The following is a 19,858-nucleotide window of genomic DNA, read 5'->3' on the forward strand; positions in this document are numbered from 1 at the left end:
GGATGATCATGCAGATCCTGAGATTAGAATATTGATTAAAAAATGGTTACCATCTAAGGAAACGAGGACATGCACACAAGGTTGTAATAACTCAGATATATATGTGGAGACCTAAGGGTGGAGATCAGACTTTACATTTAGAAATGAAGGGGTATTTCCACACACTGTTCATAAGACTCGCCTGGCTCCAAGCAACCCATTTTTTATTAGCGACTGTCATTCTTCCTCCGGCTCCTGACAGCTTGAGAGAGGTCTGATTTCTTTCTAAAAGAAGAGAGAGTTATTTGTGAGCGGAATATAGCTCTGTAAGGATGCCTGTGGCTGTTACTGATTTAGCTCAGTGTTTCCACTAAGTGCTGATCTTTATTGCCATAGAAGGACAGCTCTCTTTTTAAATGATGATACTGAGTGTTACTCTTGGCTTCTATCCAGCCTCGCGTAGACATTTAAAAGCAGATTACTTAAAACCTTTAAACAAGTCTCGGCCGGTTGTGTTAGTAGAGGTGTTACTCTGAAGACCCCCCAATTATCAAAGCCGCTGCTAACACAACACATAATAACCTTTTATTAGAGGGCTAAACAGCATGTCTTTCCACCGCTCCCTATGTGACACGGTGGGACTGTATCTTAAAAAACATTTTATTTTCTCAGTAATTTACTAGATTATTATAAATAATTTAATTATAAATTTAAGTTAAAAAGTGAACTGGAATATCAGAATTTAACATTTTTTCTAGTTATCCAGACTCAGACTTACTATCCCATTCATCTCACAGAGAAATACACAATTTATTTTGTTCAGTGCTGCAAGAAGACCATATTCTAATGATATTTGTGCTTTTCCACAGGCGAGTTAATAAGTGACAACCCTATTCAGATAGATTTACTTACTCTGATAGATTACCTGAGGTTAAAACCCAAACATGGCAATCTTGGGTTACGCTTGATCCATGCAGGTGACATTACCTGTATTATTGGACACGGAACCTTTGACACAGGCTCTAAATGAATTGGTTGCCTTTCTGATACTGAATGGGTTAACCATGTTAGGGTTATTGGACCTTTTTACACCACCATTCAAAAGTTTGGGGTCACTGGAAAACAAGGACATTTCTGGCTGTAACATAATTACAAAAGGGTTTTCTAATGATTAATCAGCCTTTTAAACTTAAACTTGGATCAGCGAACACAACGTGCCATTGGAACACAGGAGTGATGGGAGTGATAAAGGGCCATTGGAACACAGGAGTGATGGGAGTGGTAAAAGGCCATTGGAACACAGGAGTGATGGGAGTGATAAAGGACCATTGGAACACAGGAGTGATGGGAGTGATAAAGGGCCTCTGTACGCCTATGAAGAGATTCTATTAAAAATCATCCGTTTCCAGCTACAATAGCCATGTACATTGAAATGGGGGGGGGTGCCTCATAAAAAGAAAAGGACCACAAAAGAAAACAAAACCACCAGGTGTTCTTCTCTGACCGGTCTCTCCTTCTGAACTGTCTGATTTTTTTTCCTAGACCTCCTGAAAATCACCAATCTCAGGATTAATTTCACCAAGTTGCACACGTTGGGGGACAACATGCTCGACTCGCGCCTGGAGATTAAGGAAAAGTATTACTATGCCCTGTATGAGCTGGTGGTGCGAGGAAACTGCTTCTGTTATGGCCACGCATCGGAATGCGCACCCATTCAAGGCATCTCCGAAGACGCAGAGGGCATGGTATGGAAACCCAAATGTGTCTTTGTGATTTACTTGTACACAAGAAAAATGTATATAGCCCAAGAAAAAAACAGTCTTTAGTTAAAGTTGATTTCTGTTTTAAAAAAGGACATAAAATAATGTTAAGTTACCTAAGTTTTAGGACCTCAGAGGACTCTTATTGAGATGGAAGCAAATACATTGTTTCCTCAATCTCCCAATCCAAACCTGACTTCAGCAACGTGAACATGTAAGGAATCCTGTATATTTATCTCTTGAAAACATGCCCTGCTAATCTCCTGCTTTACTCAGTAATTACTAAGGAAGGAAATCCACCGAGCCGTGTTTTATTGCAAAAGATAAAACGCAGCATACCTTGAATGCAATTCTCTCTTTGATGTCTCGCTGCCATTTTAAAATATGTAACGTGAATCTCCTGGTATGCATTGTATGCATTTCTTCTAAGAGTTTAGGTCAGCCTGATTAATAAAATACCAAGTAGAACAACAAAAAAAATCTCCACGAACTGACCTTGAAGCTGATCTTTGCTATATTATTAGCTCCATCCTGATGAAGGCCATTATTGTAAATCCAAAACGATCATAGGAGCTTTTCAGGGCCTACTTTTAAATGTTTGGTGTATGTTTATGGAGGTGTCCCCCCTTCTTGGTCAACTACTTATCAGCCTTGATGCTGGCAGAAGGTGAGGTGGGTTATAGTTTATGCTGATGGAGAAGAAGAGATGCCTACTTTCCATTTATCCCTAAACGGAATTCCGCGGTTTCCTGGTGACTATAATATCATGAACAACGTATCTTCTCGTCCAATAGGTACATGGGAGATGCGTGTGCAAACACAACACAAAGGGGCTCAACTGTGAGCAATGTGATAGCTTCTTCAATGAAGTTCCCTGGAGACCAGCTGAGGGACGCAGCACCAACGCCTGTAAAAGTGAGTTCACTAGGATGTTGAACTATAAGACATGACCTTAAATGGTTCCTTTGCTGCCTCTGTTAGTATTGACCTTATCTCTTGCTAGCAGACAATAGTTGGCCTGCTACTGGGCTGTAACATCCGTTGTCTTCACTTAGAAGGAGACGTCATACTTTACCTTCTTTAATTTTCTTTAAGTGGGTCTACAAGTTGTTTTTGGAATCTAGAGATCCCACAGGTTTGTAGAAGGAAGTTTATAGAAACATTTTAATTAAATGGGTCTCTGCGCAGGTTTAAAACATAACCTATGTATGACTCAAGACTGTCAAATAAGAGTAAGAGATATGGTCCAGACTAACACATGAGTTAAAGTTAAGTAAAGATCCAAGTTTGCTCAACTTACAAGGATCTTTAGAAACGTTATGTATATTAGGCCATCCTCTTGTAAAAACTTGACACGGGGTAACCTGTTTTCATGCCAGAGTAACAGAGCTTTTTCTTTCTGTGTTTTTCAGAGTGCAACTGTAACAATCACTCGAGGAAGTGTCACTTTGATATGGCCGTGTACCTGTCCACCAGGAATGTGAGCGGTGGAGTGTGTGACGACTGCCAGCACAACACTATGGGCCGGAACTGTGAGCTCTGCAAGCCTTTCTTCTACAAAGATCCGGCCAAGGACATCAGGGACAGTACTGTCTGCAGAGGTGCGGAAAAACCTCAGCGTGATGGGTCTTCTTTGTTCTTCAACAGGAGACCTTCAAATATTTGAGATACATTTAGAGTGAGGTTGGAACTGCCACTCCAACATTGATCTTCAATGACTTTAGCAATGGAAGGAGGGCAGGGTATTTTGATATTTTGTACTTGCATGGTTTCATTCTAAATTTGCCTTCACTTGTAGCCTGTGACTGTGATCCGGAAGGCTCTCTAGACGGGGGTCTGTGTGACTCTCAAGATAACCCAAGTTTGGGACTCATTGCTGGACAGTGTCGGTGCAAGGATTTTGTAGAAGGGCCACGCTGTGATAGATGCAAGGCTGGATTCTTCGGGCTCAGTGCAGATAATTTCCAAGGCTGTCAACGTAAGTGAGAAACGGTGGATCATTGGGAAAAGCACAAAATAACAGAACCATAATTCTTTACATTACTCTATAGGAGATCAATAACATAATCCATATAGCTATTGAAATGTAATATAATTATATACACTCCCGAATTATATTAAATATATTTGTCAGATTAAAACCTTTCATCGCCCATAATTGGATTTTGTCTGGAAATCCAAGACAGTTAGCAGGTATAGTACTACAGGAAATGGCTTGTTTTTAAATAATTGTATAATTGTATTTATTTTTTTACATAGGATGCCAGTGTGACCCCAGAGGGACTGTGTCCGATGGCTCCCAGTGTGACGCAATCAGCGGGGACTGTTTCTGCAAGCGCTTTGTGACCGGACGAAGCTGCAATCAGTGCCTTGTAAGCAAAATGTTTAAAAAAAAAATATATATATATATATATATAAATGACTTGTATAGCTCAACAATTTAATCTCAGGGCATGAACGTTTGTTCTTTCAATGTTCTCTTTTTACAACTTTGCTTTGGTTTTTACTTTATTCTGAATGAGGCATTATACTTTTTTTTATACTTATTATTATTATTTATTGTTTTATAAACAGGAACATATTACGTAGTATATAAAACCTAATAATTTGACAGAAGCAAGGGGTAAGGAAAGCCCTGCTCAAAGAGCTTACAATCTAGAGTCAATAAGTGTAAGGTCTTCTGTTCACCTTTAAGAAGGGAGATACTTAACTAATGGAATCAATAACAGCGAATGAAAAGCTCTAAACATCCAGGGGCCGTTATGTCGGTACACGCACCTAAAGGGCTGTCGCAGGAAATGTCATTTCCGTGCGTCTACTCCACATATCCTCCTGGGCATTCCAGACAGCAGCTGCCGGTAACGACATCCATCCTCCAACTGGAAATGTAGAGAATTTGCTGATAGGAACAAGGCTGCCAATCAAACCCCCCCCCCCACCGCCAACATAATCCAGTTTGTAATTTTAAGATTACCCAAAGTGTGTGTGGTCTACGCAACATGAGAAAAAAAGGTCTACAATCGTTTTTAATCCTAATTATAGTGGTTTATGGTGTCTTTGTAATAACTGGACGGAAGCAGACAAAGACTGTACCGGTTGTGTACTCTATGGCCATTATTATAGAATGCGTAACTTTATATGCACTCAGCGTTTGTGCTGTTTTTTGCTGATGCCGCGTAACAGATAAATCCTCTTCTATTGTGCCGCTTCCTGCTACTTGGAGATGTCTTTGTGTGGCTGAACTGATACCCCACGGAGAACATCATATAGAGAAGAAGCATGAGGTTATATAATACTTTATTGAAGCTGACCATGCATCTCTATGGTGTTTTCTATCAGAGACAATAAGACCTACTCACTTCACCAATTTAAAAGCTCTGATCCCCGAAGGGATGTCCATATTGACAAGCAACCATTGATGTATCCAATTCCAAGCTCTAGAACATCAGCACAGACTCCGTTTGCCAACCATTGCCTCCTGTGCCGAGCCTTGTTGCCCCAAATTCAACACTCTACACAGTTGTCCATATAAGCCATTGAAATGTCTGGTCTTGTTGACTGGTAGAATGTCTTATTTTTTTGTTGATGTTAACAGCCAGAATACTGGGCTCTCAGCCATGATATCTACGGATGCCGAGCGTGCGACTGTGACATTGGGGGTGCATGGGATAACAAGTGAGTAGAAACCCCTCTAATCTTTGATGAGGAGTACCTTAAAGAGGTATAAGAACAACATTAAGATTATTGTTGTAGATCATAGTCATATGATCACCCTTTTGGTTCTAGGTGGCTCGTAATGCACTGAAAGAGCATATGCCATAATCCGTTTCTTCTTGTGCCTATTTAAATACCATGTAGTAATAGAGCTCCAGCAGATTCCATACCGCTATTACAATAAGGGAGAATGAAAATGAACAAGAACATTCAAATTGATACACGCTAAGACATACTGGCACACAGGGAGAAGAGGGCCCTGATCTTGGGAGCTTACAATCTGTTTTTATTTCCATGCCAGTTGTGCTACAGAGACTGGACAGTGTCGCTGCAGAAGTCATATGGTCGGAAGGCAGTGTAACCTAGTAAAGTCTGGTCACTACCGTATCAACCTGGATCATTATACCTATGAGGCAGAGACAGCCTTGCACAGACATGTAAGCGTTGTTTCAACTCTCAGGACACAAAATAACATATTCCAAAAAAAAAAAAAAAAGTTATCTATTGTTTTCCCCCATCAGATATAGTTATTGTTCCTGATTTAACTTGTAAATTTTAAAAGCTGTTCTTCCCTTTGTCTTTTTAACACAGGGATGCTCGGTGTCAGAGAGGGAACATCCACAGGGTCGTCCAGCTACTTGGACCGGTGCTGGGTTTGCGCTTGTCCCCGAGGAAGGGGTTCTAGAGTTTCAGATCAGCAACATTCCATATTCTATGGAGTACGACTTAGTCATCCGTTACGAGCCCCAGGTAAACAACAACTATATAAGAAAACTGGACGGAAATTGAAAAGTCAGGTTGGGATTTGGTAGAAAGGTTAATATTTCATATGATGGATATAGGACATAGGGCTGTATTCTCAAATACCCAAGGTTTGGTAACAGAACCTTTGGGCCACGGGATATTATGTACAAGGTACAACTGTCTAGGGGTTTAAAGCAATGTGTGATATCCTGCCATGGCCAACAACTAGTTTACTCTCACTATGATGTCCCAGTGCTCTAGTTCATGCTATGGCACAGTCAAATCTTAACCTGATTCTGTGATGGCAGTAGGTGGTAGAGGGCCAATGAATAGAACACGAAAGGAAGAAAGCCTATTAGAATATGAGCAATGAAATTGAGAAGTCTAAATGTCTACCATTGCATTTTCTGAAAGCTTCCAAACAGGTGGGAGCTGGTCAAGATATCTGTGATTAGACCTGGAGCTATCCCAACCAGTAGCCCTTGTGGAAACACCATCCCATCAGATGACCTCCTAACTGCATCTCTACCCCCAGGCTCCAGGTGAGATACATATACTTATAGGGATGAAGCTGCCTGCCATTAAATACTAGAAACCTTATAGATGGCTTTGTCAGATATTTCATTGACTGATCCCAAGGATATGAGCCATGATTTCCTCAAGGTCATATAAGCTGCTACTGCTTTCAACTCAACAGCATCCACGTTCTTGAGAGTCTAAGAGAAGTTTAGTAGGTGACTTATGCCCACGTTGGTTTTGCCAAGAATGTTCTTTTCTTCAAGGTGTTGTTAGGCTTATCTCATAATACAGACTTCTTCGCTTAACTCAATACAAGAAGCACAAAACATTACCTTGAGATGTAGGGTAACGCTTTAGAAATGCTTCTAAGAAACAACACAACAGGGTGTGATAGGAATAAGATATCACAATTCACGTGTATGGTTGTGATTTCTAGGTATGTTATCCTGGAGCAGCCTGTCTGTCTGGAACGCGGCGTCAGCTACACAATCCACCTAGAATTCATCAGGTACAGCTCTTGGGAGCAGGTGTTGGGAGCCAGCATCCTTATTGATTCGGTGAGAGCCTCGATCGTCTATTCTACTTATTTGTAATAATAAGCAGAGTTTAGTATTACTTGTTGATTTATATAGCACCACCATATTCCACAGCATTGTACGATTGGAAAACGGGACATAAAAAGTAGCGCATCGCATAACAATTTGGACATAAAGAAACAAAAAGGTGACAACGAGAGACGCCATTGCGAGCGTGTTTCCCGCTAGCCACACAATTTTCTGATGGCAACATACACATACATTGTAATAAGAGTAACAATTGTAAAGAAACATTGTATTAATAACTTGGGAGTTAGTGAATGCAGAAAGGTAGCTGTAAAGAAGATACTAGATGATGAGGAATGGTTAAACCAGGAGCTCCCTAGGTTGTGGTGGCCGAACCGTTACAACAGTCCAGATGGAGGCATAGATGGAGGCATGGAGGATGGAGGCATAGAATCATACATATGAGATAACCGGAGAAGATTTAGGTATAATAACATGTTCTCATGACGCCGTGTCTTAAGGAGGACCTCCTCTTTGATTCTGTCTTCTCACAGATTGTGTTGATTCCTCGCTACTCTTCTTTGGAAATGTTCATAGGAGGCGACCCACCCTCCATTCATCGCAAAGAGACCTTTGAGCGCTATCATTGTCATGGTAACAGCGGAAGTGTAATAAAATCCCCCACCACGGAGGTGTGCTCCAACTTAATCACAAGCATGTCAGCCGTCGTTCATGACGGAGCGCTCGGTGAGTTAAAATTGTGGGTGAAATAACGTCTTTCTGTTCATGCCCTTGGGAATGTATAACTACCAATACAATATATACACACAGACATACATAAACATAAGTATAAAGGGCTAGGTCATCATTTTGTCACCTTCCATAGGATTTTTGTACAGGCCGTAGGAGATCAAGAGAGGGGCCCTTGGAGTTTTCAAGCTTCTGATACTTATTAACATTTTCTGTGACCCACTAAGAAGCAAACGACTGAGACCAATCAGTAGCTTTTCTCCTGTATGAATGGATATAACGCCACCTCCTGATTATAAAGGAGAACTACAGCTAATGCTGACACCATATGGTTCACACCATATGGATTTCCCAAGTACAATCAACACGGTTAGATGTTACTCAACAGTATAACACTGTATCTATCTAATATTGACTTTTTCTCCAGAAATAACAAAAAAATAATAAAACATGGAAAAAGCTAATTATATTTTAAGCGATCTAGCAGGGACAACACTCTACAGTAAATTGAATTCCGGTTTCTCTCCAGCTTGTAACTGCGATCCTCAAGGGTCCTTGAGCTCAGAATGTGACCCCAATGGTGGGCAATGCCAGTGTAAAGCCAACGTTATTGGCCGTAGATGTGATCGATGCGCTCCCGGAACACATGGCTTTGGACCAGCAGGATGCAAAGGTAACCACAAGCTTAGCTATGGATCCAAGAATGACACTAAACATTGTGTGGTTGTCATGAAAGTATCCGTACTGCATCCAAACCACTTCCCTTGTCCTGTTTTTTGAACCAGCTTTTGAAAAATAAGGTTAAAATATATTTATTTTAAACGGCTAAATCATCAGCCAGTTAAGAAGGCTGGTTGGGATCCATTGTCTGCTCATCAGAAGAGACAGAACATATAAAGTGTATTATTTACATAGACATTTCTGATTATAAATGCTATTTAGAGTGTTATAAAATGGAACATACACATTTTTTTTGCTTTAATTTAAGTTTTTAATTGACAGATTTTCTGTATCCTTCAGAATCATGGGACATTTCTTGAAGAATAAGTCTCGGTGACATACACATTTGTTCGATGTTGATCTCTTGTTTCAGCCTGTGAATGCAGCGCAGAGGGCTCCTTCCATAACTTCTGTGACCAGTACAACGGACAGTGCCCTTGCCGGCCCGGGGCATTTGGATCGAGGTGTGATCGCTGCCAGCCCGGGCACTGGGGCTTCCCAAATTGCAGGAGGTGTCAGTGCAACGGCCATTCTGAAGAGTGCGACCAGAGGACAGGCGTCTGTCTGAACTGCAGAGACCACAGCACAGGAGACAGATGTGAAAGGTGATTCAACTATTGTTACCGTCTGAACCAAAGCTGTTTATTTCTGGAAAATATTGGCTTTTCGAGAAACATCTTGTGAGTAATCCATTGCCTACAGCATCCATTTCATGTAGAAGAAAGAATAGCAAATATCATCCAAGAAATGGCAATTCTAAATGGGGTCAATGGCCAATCTGCTATCGAGAATAGTGTCATTGGTATAAAATTCCCAAAAATGTTAAAAGGGATCCGTAAAGGGGAGGAATAATCATGCAGATGCTGATCATAGGAAGTTAGGTTGGTCGTTCCCATAGCAGGACTGGTAAAAGTAACAGATCTGCTTTAATGTATCCTCTAACAAGGTCTAACACACAATTTACTTTGCAGATGCATTTCTGGTTTTTACGGAAACCCTGTCCTCGGCTCCGGTGATCACTGCCGGCCTTGTCCTTGCCCCGATGGCCCTAACAGCGGACGACATTTTGCCGCGTCCTGCCATCAAGATCCTCGCTCCAAGCAGGTCATCTGCAATTGTAACCAGGGTTATACAGGTGAGACTCGGGCTGGGCCGGGCAGCTATCACTCCAACAACAATAAATATCTGGTTTTCAGGCTTTACCAAGAACATTCCGCAGCAAATTCCCATTTATTTATTTAAAAAAATATATAACAGATACAAATGAACTTAACATTCCAGCTCCATGGTTCCCAGTCTGAACAATGATATGAAAATTTCATAAATGGAAATAGTTTACTGTTACGAGGAACACTAACAAATCAAAATACTCAAAGATTTATCAATACTACTTTATCATATTTATACTTTATCATATATATAATTAATATAAATAGTTCAGCTAGAGATAAAGGCTGGTTAATTCTGTTATCCAAAGCATAGAAACATAGAATTTGCCTGCAGATCAGCCCTATTCGGCCCCCGTCTAGTCGCCCGTTTCTCCTGCTGTAAAGACTCAAACCTTAATCAGTCGTTGGTCTCGTCTTAGATTCAGGAGCCATATGCCTTTACCACTTCTACAGGGGGTAAGAAACCTTCTCCTGACACCTATTCTTCGACCCCACGTGTACAACCAACCATCGAACTGTAGAGGAACTTGCTCACTATGGTTCTTTTCCAGAATACGGCTAGCATTGGCCCTGTTTTCTCGTTGGCTACCTGTAACTAGGAACGGCTTGTGTCTAGTGTCTTTTACAATTTTTTCTCCTCAGGACTGGTAAAGCGGTCAGGAGGGGTACGACGTGAGTAAATGATTTCTCGATCACTCAACCACCCCATGCATGGCTTCACCCCACTCGTGCTGGGATAGTATTTCGTTAGTGTATCTAATCAGCCCAAAGGTTGTTCAAAAAGGTGGTTACATGTTTGGCAAAATGAATTAGCACTGCTGGTGTTTTCCACAAGTTTTCGGCACTTGCTTGGAGCACATGTTTATGGCTACCTCAAGAGGATATACTGTATGGGACACCCATCTTTTTTATTATGTCCTCTCTCTTCTTGCCAATGTTCCATCTTGAAGCACATGGCGGTCCTAGTTGCAATTGTAAATTAGCGAGGGGTTCACCTTCCCAGTCTCTGAGAGACTGAAGAAGGACCAAAAGTGACGTATTACCATTGGTAATTTATTGAAATACTCGGTTCTAATATCTTCGCATGAGGGTAAGTATCATCGTGGAACCCCCAGAGGTCCTGGTGCTCACAACTCAAGCCAATGCATTTATGTGTCACGTAAGGACTCTTCTCTTACTCTCAAAGTCAAGGATAAGTGAGCACTTACATGCTCTAAAGACTACGAAGCTACGGCTGCATCTCATACTCATGCTAATGTCACTAATGAGCATTTAGTGCTTGGTGATCTCCTAACGTCACGGCGCGTCGTCTGTAACTCACAGAACGTTCATCTCCGTAACCCAGGATTCTGTATCAAGAGCTGCTGCCAATATAGGAGAGCTCTCCAGTATCTGAAATGTAGAGAATCAAATCTAAATATATTTTTTTCTCCATAATGGGGATAACTTTCCTCAAGGGAACAGCAGTTAAAATAGAAGTGGCCGTAGTGTAAAGAACATACTTGATCCAAAAATGTCTGTTTCTAAGTCCGGCATTATTTTAGTTGGCGTTGTCAGTTTGGGGAAACATGGTTACAAATATTACAAAATGCTATATAAGAACGTTTTCTTCATCGTCTCTGCTTCTGTGAAGAAATGAGCCTTTAAGAAGTATTTAAAACCATGAAACCGAAGAGTTCCATGTGAACAGATACTCTGAGACAACATCAATTAGACAAATGTACGGAGTTCCATCAAGGGGTAGAACATGTCTTCTCGGATGCTGTAGAAATTGAAAAAGCATCTTGATTGTTTTTAATCTGAGCAAATCTTCAAAGGAAAATAAAATGACAGATCTGCTAAGTTTTATTTTCTTAACACGCTACAGAGCGCAATTAATGATTTGTCAAAGTGGAACAGAAACCTTAATTCATTGAAAAGAGATGTGCATGGGGAGTAACAATGGAATCTCTTCTCCAGGCTCACGATGTGACGAGTGTGCTCCGGGATATTATGGGAACCCATTCCAGATCGGAGGACGATGCCTTCTCTGCCAATGTAACAATAACATCGATATGACAGACACTGGGGCATGCGACCGTCGCACCGGACAATGCCTCAAATGCAAGTACAACACAGAAGGGACTTTTTGCGAGCACTGCCGGATTGGCTACTATGGTGATGCATCAAGACGTAATTGTAGAAGTAAGTGACGCAGATTCTAGAAGATTCAATTACATTTACTTTACTGTAATAGAATTGTTGGCTAGAAATCTAATGGCTGTCTTTGGGTTTTAGGGTGCATTTGCAATTTCCTTGGAACAGATGGTAGCCAATGTTCCTCCAGAGATGATTGTGTTTGTAACAGGAATACCGGCCAGTGCCAATGTTTGCCCAACGTCACAGGTCTGAGCTGCGATCGATGCGGTCCTAACTTCTGGAACTTGGCCAGCGCCAAAGGCTGCGTCCCTTGCAACTGTGACCCCCACAACTCCTTCAGCCTGGCTTGCAATGAGGTACAACGCATAGCTCTCTTCCAAACTCAATTCCCCCATTGTTTTACATCAACTATAAGGACATAGCATATCCAATTAAAATAGACAATAACAGAACACTGAATAGGAATCATAGACAAATGAAGCCAAATAATTTGTCTTCCTCTTTATTTATTGGCTAGTTTACAGGGAAGTGCCAATGCCGGCCTGGATTTGGTGGACTGACGTGTACCGACTGTCAAGAGAATTATTGGGGAAATCCCAATGTTCAATGCAGGGGTAAATATTATCAACATACCTCCATTACTGTGAATCTGAATGACTCCACAGAGCAGCCAAAAATAAATAAATAATAATAATAATAATAATAAGATGTTGGTGTGCACTATGGGATTTATTTTTCATTGTTCTTTTAACCCTGCTATAGTCGTCCTGATCACCCTGCTGTCTTTCTTTTGGTAGCATGCGACTGTGATGGCCGAGGCATCGAAACGCCACAATGTAACAGGGCTACCGGTCACTGCACTTGCCGCCAGGGGGTATCAGGTGTTCGCTGTGATCAGTGTGCCCGTGGCTTCTCCGGCCACTTTCCGGATTGTCAGCCATGTCACCAGTGCTTCGGAGACTGGGATCGGATTGTTCAAGATCTGGCCACCCGCACGCGGGATTTAGTACGTCGGAGCAAGGATGTCCAGCAGACTGGCGTAGCAGGGACCTTTAAAAAGAATTTCCGTGACATTGAGGCCAAACTAGCCAAAGCTCGTGCGATTGTGAATGCCCGTAACGCCACTGTGGAGTCTGTTACAAACCTTATGAAGATAATGGACGACCTTCGGTCAGTAGACACAAATACCTATAGTCATATATAAACTAATTTGATTCAGGGAAGACCTAGCCTGGATCCTGAATGGACGTTAAATGTCTATAAGAGCAGGTTTATTTTCCTAAATAATGGACCAACAGATACAGGCACTTAGAACAGTTGAACTTGATGGGCTTTAAGTCTGTTTTCAATGGCGTAATTATGTAATTATGTAAAAATGATTTCATTATTATCTGGTAACACATTTTATTAATCAGGAATAAAATAAACGAGTCTACGGAGACCCTGACCCAGCTGGAAGGAGAGCTGACCAGCATTCAGGACGAAAACTTTGATGCCAACCATGATATTTCAGAGCTGGAGAGGGACGTTCGAAATTTGAACATGACTGCCAAAGAGCATTCTCATCAGCTCGATGTCCTCAAGAACTCGAACTTTCTAGGTACGAGTGTTTAGAATTTAGAGTTTTAATGTATCATCACACACTGTCTCTTCAAAGATAGAAAGTTTTAGAAGGTCGAGAGGTAAGGGGACAGTGATTTCTCTAAAAAAGTTTCTTAAATATTTGTATATTTTTTTCATTTTTTTGGTTTTCTTTTTGAGGAAAGAGTAAATCACAGATTTAATAAGAATCATTGTGGTCAGTTTGTTTTGTCTAGGTGAAACAGTACTATTAAGAAACTTATAAATGTATGTACAGTTTTGGGTCCCCTATTATATATATATATATACATTTAAGCCACATTGAGCACAATACATGTATTATACCCTTAAATGTTTTAAATGTGTGTTGTTACAGGAGCATATGACAGCATTCATGAGTCTTATACCAAGTCCAGAGAGGCTGAGAGTTTAGCCAATGCATCTGCCATCGACGTCCCCAGCCCCGTTAGTGACTCTGCAAAAATCCGGCAAAAGACGGAGAAACTGATGGGACAAAGTCGGGATGACTTCAACCGCAAGAATGCAGCAAACCGCCGGGCATTGAATGATCTGTCGGCTAGAGCTGAAACCCTTGATACAAAAAAGATTAATGAAAAGGTCAGTTCTAGGTGATTACTTTTTAGCAGACCAGTGATCATATGGTAAGATGTAGAGTCACCTGAGCCTTCAATACCTTAAAGGTCCCTTTTTAGGTGTAATCTAAAGTACATCTGAAGATCGGACCTCTGAGGTCTATGTGATTTTGTAAGATATGTACCATGTGACCATGACAGTATCAATGCGCTCTACACACAGGTCTGCGGAGCTCCTGGAGACGTTCCATGCTCTGAGAGTCCCTGTGGTGGAGCAGGCTGTCGGGATGATGAGGGCAAAAGACACTGCGGTGGCCTGAACTGCAATGGAGCAGTGGCCACCGCTGACAATGCCCTGGACCGAGCTCGTCACGCAGAAGAAGAGCTCCAGAAAGCATTGGGAGAGGTGGAAGTCCTATTCCAGAAGGTAGAGTAGACATCTCCCCAACCGGAGTGATCCATAAAGAATTTAATAAAACACTGATGTGTAAGAGATGTTTGTCGTATCATCTGTGAAGGTTGCAGATGCCAAGGCAAAGGCAGACAGAGCCAAACTGAGAGCCCAGGCCACTCTCGACAGAGCAGAGGAAACAAAGGCAAGATTAGAGCGCTCCAACAAAGAAATGAGGGAACTCATCCAGCAAATCAAAGACTTTCTGAGCCGTAAGTACACGGTCTCTTAACAGGAACCCAATAGAAAGCAAGGGTATAAATAATAGCAAGGGGTTTAGAATGCCTCCCTGATGCAAAACTAGTCTCTACTGCTTCGGGATAAACATTTTAGAAGGAAGGGTAAAATAAATACAGATTAAGTTCTTAAATATAATCACAGATATTCCCTCTTCTGTGGAACTTCTTCACCCACTTGTTTAAAAACCACGGCTTTGATGTTTTCAGCCGAGCTTCAGTTCTGCAAATATTTCATTCTTATAAAAGCTCTTTCATTTAATAGAATTCAGATTGTTTAATGAAAATAAGGCTGGCATTTGCCGTACCAAGACTCTTTAATCATTAAATTAATCATTTTCCGAAACAGAGGAAGGTGCGGACCCAGACAGCATTGAGATGGTGGCAAGCCGTGTTTTGGACCTCTCGATCCCTGCCACCCCACAGCAGATACAACGTCTGGCAGAGGAGATCAAAGACAGAGTGAGAACCCTCTCCAATGTGGATGCCATATTAGATTATACAGCAGATGACGTCCGGAAAGCCGAACACTTGCTACTAGAAGCCAAGAGAGCCAAGTGAGTGCACGTGTAGGACTGCAACAATCATTTGAAATTATGTCATTAAATAAATGATTCATTTAGGACAATTTAAATTCCAGTTTTCCAAAAATTAGCACCTTGGGTTTTCTAAAACCAATTTTAAAAACGATTATTTTGACATTTTATTTAAAGAGCTCCCGCAGATTCCATAGCGCTGTTAGAAAACAAAATGAACAATGACATTAAAATGAACAATATTCAAAATTAGCAATATCATGAACGAATGTAAGACATACTGGTACAGATGAAGCGAGGGACGCTGCTCTTGAGATATATCTATACATATATAAAATATACAGAGATTTCAAACGCCAATGAGAGCATTGTAAAAAAGGATGCAAGCTCTTGTGCTAAACTCACTAAAGGTTTGGCTAGACGGCCCAGGGTCAACGCGGACAACAGACATGATTTGTACGGGCTGTTGAATTAGCCAGTCGAGGACAGGTGAAGCTATATGTGAAACATGGTTTAAGTCTCGTATGTATGAAGTCGAGAGGAAAGTAACTCCGATAACAAAGCTCCATGTCCATCCAAGACATTATTACTCTTTTGGTTTTATATGATTTATCGTGGAGCATTGTTGTACTTTCGCAGGAGTCGAGCTGAGAGCGTGAAAAACACAGCTGAGTCTGTAAAAAGGGCTTTAGAAGATGCCAAGAGAGCTCAGGGTGCTGCCGAAGGGGCTATTCAGAGCGCCAATAATGACATTGAAGACACAGAAGTGAAGCTCACGGAGGTAAGATCATAAACCGGCCCTCGGAAATCTTACCCTTCACTGACAAGTCCTGAATATATAAAAACACGCATTGAAATTTCCACCGCACTAAAACGTCCATCACAAGAAAATCTTATAACTATGGCAAATTTACTGACAATAGGGTCAGAGTTTGGATCTTCAAAGATCTGGAGAGGTACAGCCTACGTATAACCATCTCCCAGGTTTTCCATTATTTCGATTTTAGACCCAAGGGGCCACTTATGGCGTCTGATACCACATCTATGCTTCTGGTTTTATGTGTTTTTGGCTCATGTTGCTACTGAGGGACTAATCCTGATTCACCTCATCGAGGAATTACTGTTCACCAGGTTGAACAAAGATGGTCAGAGTCCAGATTTTTCTACCTAAAGTGAAGCAGAACGCGGTGGAAAATAGATTACCAACCCAGCTAATACTAAGAAATATTCACAACTAATGACTCTCATTTATAGATCCACTCGGCCACATCAAACGCCGAGAATCGACTCAACGACGCCATGGAGCGAGTAGGGCAGCTGGACAAACAAATTGATGCCCTCAAGGTCAAGAGGGCCAGCAACAGCTTGGCGGCCAATCGCGCGGAGGAGACTGCCGGCGCGGCACTGGATAAAGCCAACGAGGCCAAAAAGGTGAGACTAAATATACCCTCACGTTGTCGAATCTTGTATGGTACGGAGACTAACACAAATCTTTACGCCCTTCGTTTAAAGATACTGGACGGGCAACTTGGAGTCAGATATAAAATGGTTCAGAATCACGTGGAACGGAAAGCGAAAACCATTAAAGAAGCAAAGAATAAAGCAGATCAACTAAGAGATGAAGCAAAGGCCTTATTGGATAACGCTCAGGATAAGCTGAAAAGGCTACAAGGTGCGTCCATTCTTAATCAGTACACTGGATTAAACCCAATAGGGTGACATTCTGGCTAGCTCCTTCGATACTTAAAGAAATCTTAAAGTCGGGGTAAAGCCAGCCCTGTGTTCTCTAACAAAGGGTTAATGCATTGTAAGAAGTTTGGACCTCACTGGTATCCTTATTTGAATACAGTAGAGCGTATGGTATAAATATATATAAAATATAGCTGTAGCCAATTGGACAATATAACCTTTACATAGTTTGGAGCCGTATTTATAAATTAATATTATAATATAATAATATATTAATAAATAATTTGCTAATTGTTTATACCCATATTTTTATTTTATTGCATATTTTAATTATAGTGAACGTGTTGTTTTTTTCTTTCTTTTCTTACTCGCAGAACTCGAAGCTCAGTATGAGAAGAACGAGATTATTCTTCAAGAGAAGACGAAGCAGCTCGACGGCTTGGAAGACAAAATGAAAGAAATTCTGAATACTATAAACCAACAAATTCAGATCTACAATACATGCCAATAATACTTAATCCTAAATCAAAATGTCAATAAATAACACTTTTCTATAGGAAACACCGTAATTGTTAAAAAAAACAACAAAAAAACATCCAACACTGAAAAACTTTTACACTATAACAGAAGATTCTTAAGTGGCAATAAACTTTTTTTTACTCATAAAAAACCCCAAAATTCTAAAACTGATAAAATTTAGGTTTGTCTAACTGTATAAAAAAAGTTACTTTATCGTTATTTACTTATTTTTTATTCTTTTAACAGTACTTAATGGCACGTTGATTTCTTAAATAGGTAACAGCAGTTTTGTTTGTCATCTTAAATGAATGGTTACATTTTTTTTTTGCGTTTTCTGATGTTTTCAATGTTTTAGCAGATAAATCATATTTGCTGCTTCTACTTCTGCCAGGCAAAAATCACAGATTCCTAAAAAAAATATCCCTAGCTCAATATTAAAAATATACCGCTGGATATCATTAATATCTTTTAAAATATAACACAAATATTCTTGTTTTTGGTTAATTTCCATCACAAAAGCTGCGGGCACATGTACCAGATATTAAAAAATTTACCCAATAAATAAATCACAGGCGTTATGTAAAAGAAGCCATTCTAATGCAAATTGGTGTAATCACCATAGCAACTGATGGACTGTACTTGCTCATTGGGCCAACCTGTTGGTTGCTATAGTGATAACAATGTACCAGTAACAAAAAAACTCACAACCTACAAATGTTTTAACTTTTTAACGGATACAATAATAAAATAATTTAAAAAAAAATGCAAACAAAACTTGAAAATATAGTTTTACTTTTTTATCAAAGGAATGTATGCAAAATATTAAAAATAACTCTGATTAAAAAACAGTTTCCATTCAGCACACAGTGTTTTAAAAAAAACCTTAAAAAATATTTTCTTATGTCACATTTTACGTAATTATTTTAAAAATATTAACAATATAAGAAATAAATATTTTGCTCGCTCTATTAATGTGAGTATTTCTGCTTGTAATCAAAAGTTCAGGTTTTATTCATTTCTTTGGCAGAGGGTTTTCAAAGCTTGCTCTACGACAACGTGTCACACAAATGGCTCTAACACCGGTCGCCACGGAAACCTTGACTCATCATTGTTTAAAGATACACGTTTTTAAATCACCTGCATTCAAGCAGGGATATCAACCCTAATATACTAGAAGCAAAAGCAACATTTCAGAGTCTTGTATATGATCACAGCGGGGTAGAATAGGAAGAAGGCAGTTCCAGACTGCACAACCCTAAAAATCTGCCCCTTTACCATGAGACTGGGGGGCAAACCATGGGTATGATTATACGCAGCAAAAGCAAGACAGAACGGTCAAGTCAATCATATTTTATGTACACAGTTTTATTCATAAATCAATCTCTTGCTGTTTCTATACACATTATCGGGGCTTTTAGGGCTGTAGAACCCTGCGATCCCCTCATACCCAGCAAACATTCCAAGCTCCTAGAAAAGAGGGCATCAGGGGAGGAAAAAGGGACATCAAGGGTTTAGGTCCCTCTTAGATAGAGACACGTGGGAAATATGGGGGAAAGAACCTGGCATACAAGCTTCCAGGAAAGTAACTGTATGAGTGAATGCAAGTGGCTGCAATCTGATGCTTAATACCTGCCGACTGTCACATATTTACCAGGGCAGAACCACCAACTGAGCTTGTTTTGGCAGCCAACCGTCCCGTGATATGAGCCACATTACCTCGTATAGAGAATGGCTGTAACGTCCTATACTGAATGGATGGATTATATCATCCCTATAAAGTGCTCAGAATACCCGTTAGTGCTAAATAAATAAAACTATACACAAGTACATGGAGCGTTTGCCTGCACAGTCCCGGCAGATTGGTTAGTATGGCTTTGTGCTTGTGTCACACTTTTACTGCTTGTTTTGTATCTGTTAGTGGAAAGGCCAGCCCTGGCTCTGAGTGTTTTCCATTATGATATCACCACACCCTACAACTCCCAGCCACACACACCACACCCTACAACTCCCAGCCACACACACCACACCCTACAACTCCCAGCCACACACTCCTGAAGGGCAACTCAATGTCAAGTGCTGGAAAAAAAACAACTTCAATCGCGTCAGATCAAGCCTGGGCGTTATTGATGGTTGACAATGTTGCCATGGTTACAAGGCTCAGCAGGCGAGAGCCTTGCCGTCGTCACGTGACTGCTGCCTCCGGGTCGCCCGTGTCAC

General features: G+C 40.7%; 1 protein-coding gene across 1 annotated transcript; it reads left to right on the forward strand.

Moving 5' to 3' along the window:
• The first annotated feature begins 1,526 nt into the window (after positions 1–1,526).
• LOC149272804 (laminin subunit beta-2-like) lies at positions 1,527–17,633 on the forward strand. The gene is made up of 27 exons (XM_089506700.1): positions 1,527–1,724; positions 2,534–2,654; positions 3,152–3,340; positions 3,538–3,717; positions 3,999–4,111; positions 5,335–5,414; positions 5,755–5,890; positions 6,045–6,203; positions 6,612–6,739; positions 7,153–7,273; positions 7,813–8,005; positions 8,538–8,681; positions 9,102–9,333; positions 9,700–9,863; positions 11,857–12,081; positions 12,175–12,392; positions 12,554–12,650; positions 12,834–13,206; positions 13,452–13,636; positions 13,994–14,235; positions 14,434–14,637; positions 14,729–14,873; positions 15,247–15,454; positions 16,073–16,214; positions 16,688–16,864; positions 16,946–17,105; positions 17,497–17,633. The coding sequence occupies exons 1-27, from the start codon at positions 1,584–1,586 to the stop codon at positions 17,631–17,633; spliced, it is 4,614 nt and encodes a 1,537-aa protein (XP_089362826.1). The 5' UTR covers positions 1,527–1,583.
• Positions 17,634–19,858: the final 2,225 nt, after the last annotated feature.

This window comes from Sceloporus occidentalis, unplaced genomic scaffold (genome assembly GCF_023333645.1).
Source record: "Sceloporus occidentalis isolate IW3139 unplaced genomic scaffold, rSceOcc1.0.p SCAF_416, whole genome shotgun sequence".
Classification (NCBI taxonomy): domain Eukaryota; kingdom Metazoa; phylum Chordata; class Lepidosauria; order Squamata; family Phrynosomatidae; genus Sceloporus; species Sceloporus occidentalis.

Coding starts and splice junctions, on each gene's coding strand:
- LOC149272804 (XM_089506700.1), top strand. CDS start 1,584: ATGCTCGACTCGCGCCTGGAGATTAAGGAAAAGTATTACTATGCCCTG. Junction 5,891..6,044: donor AGACAGCCTTGCACAGACAT/GTAAGCGTTGTT, acceptor TTTTTAACACAG/GGATGCTCGGTGTCAGAGAG. Junction 14,236..14,433: donor CAAAAAAGATTAATGAAAAG/GTCAGTTCTAGG, acceptor CTCTACACACAG/GTCTGCGGAGCTCCTGGAGA.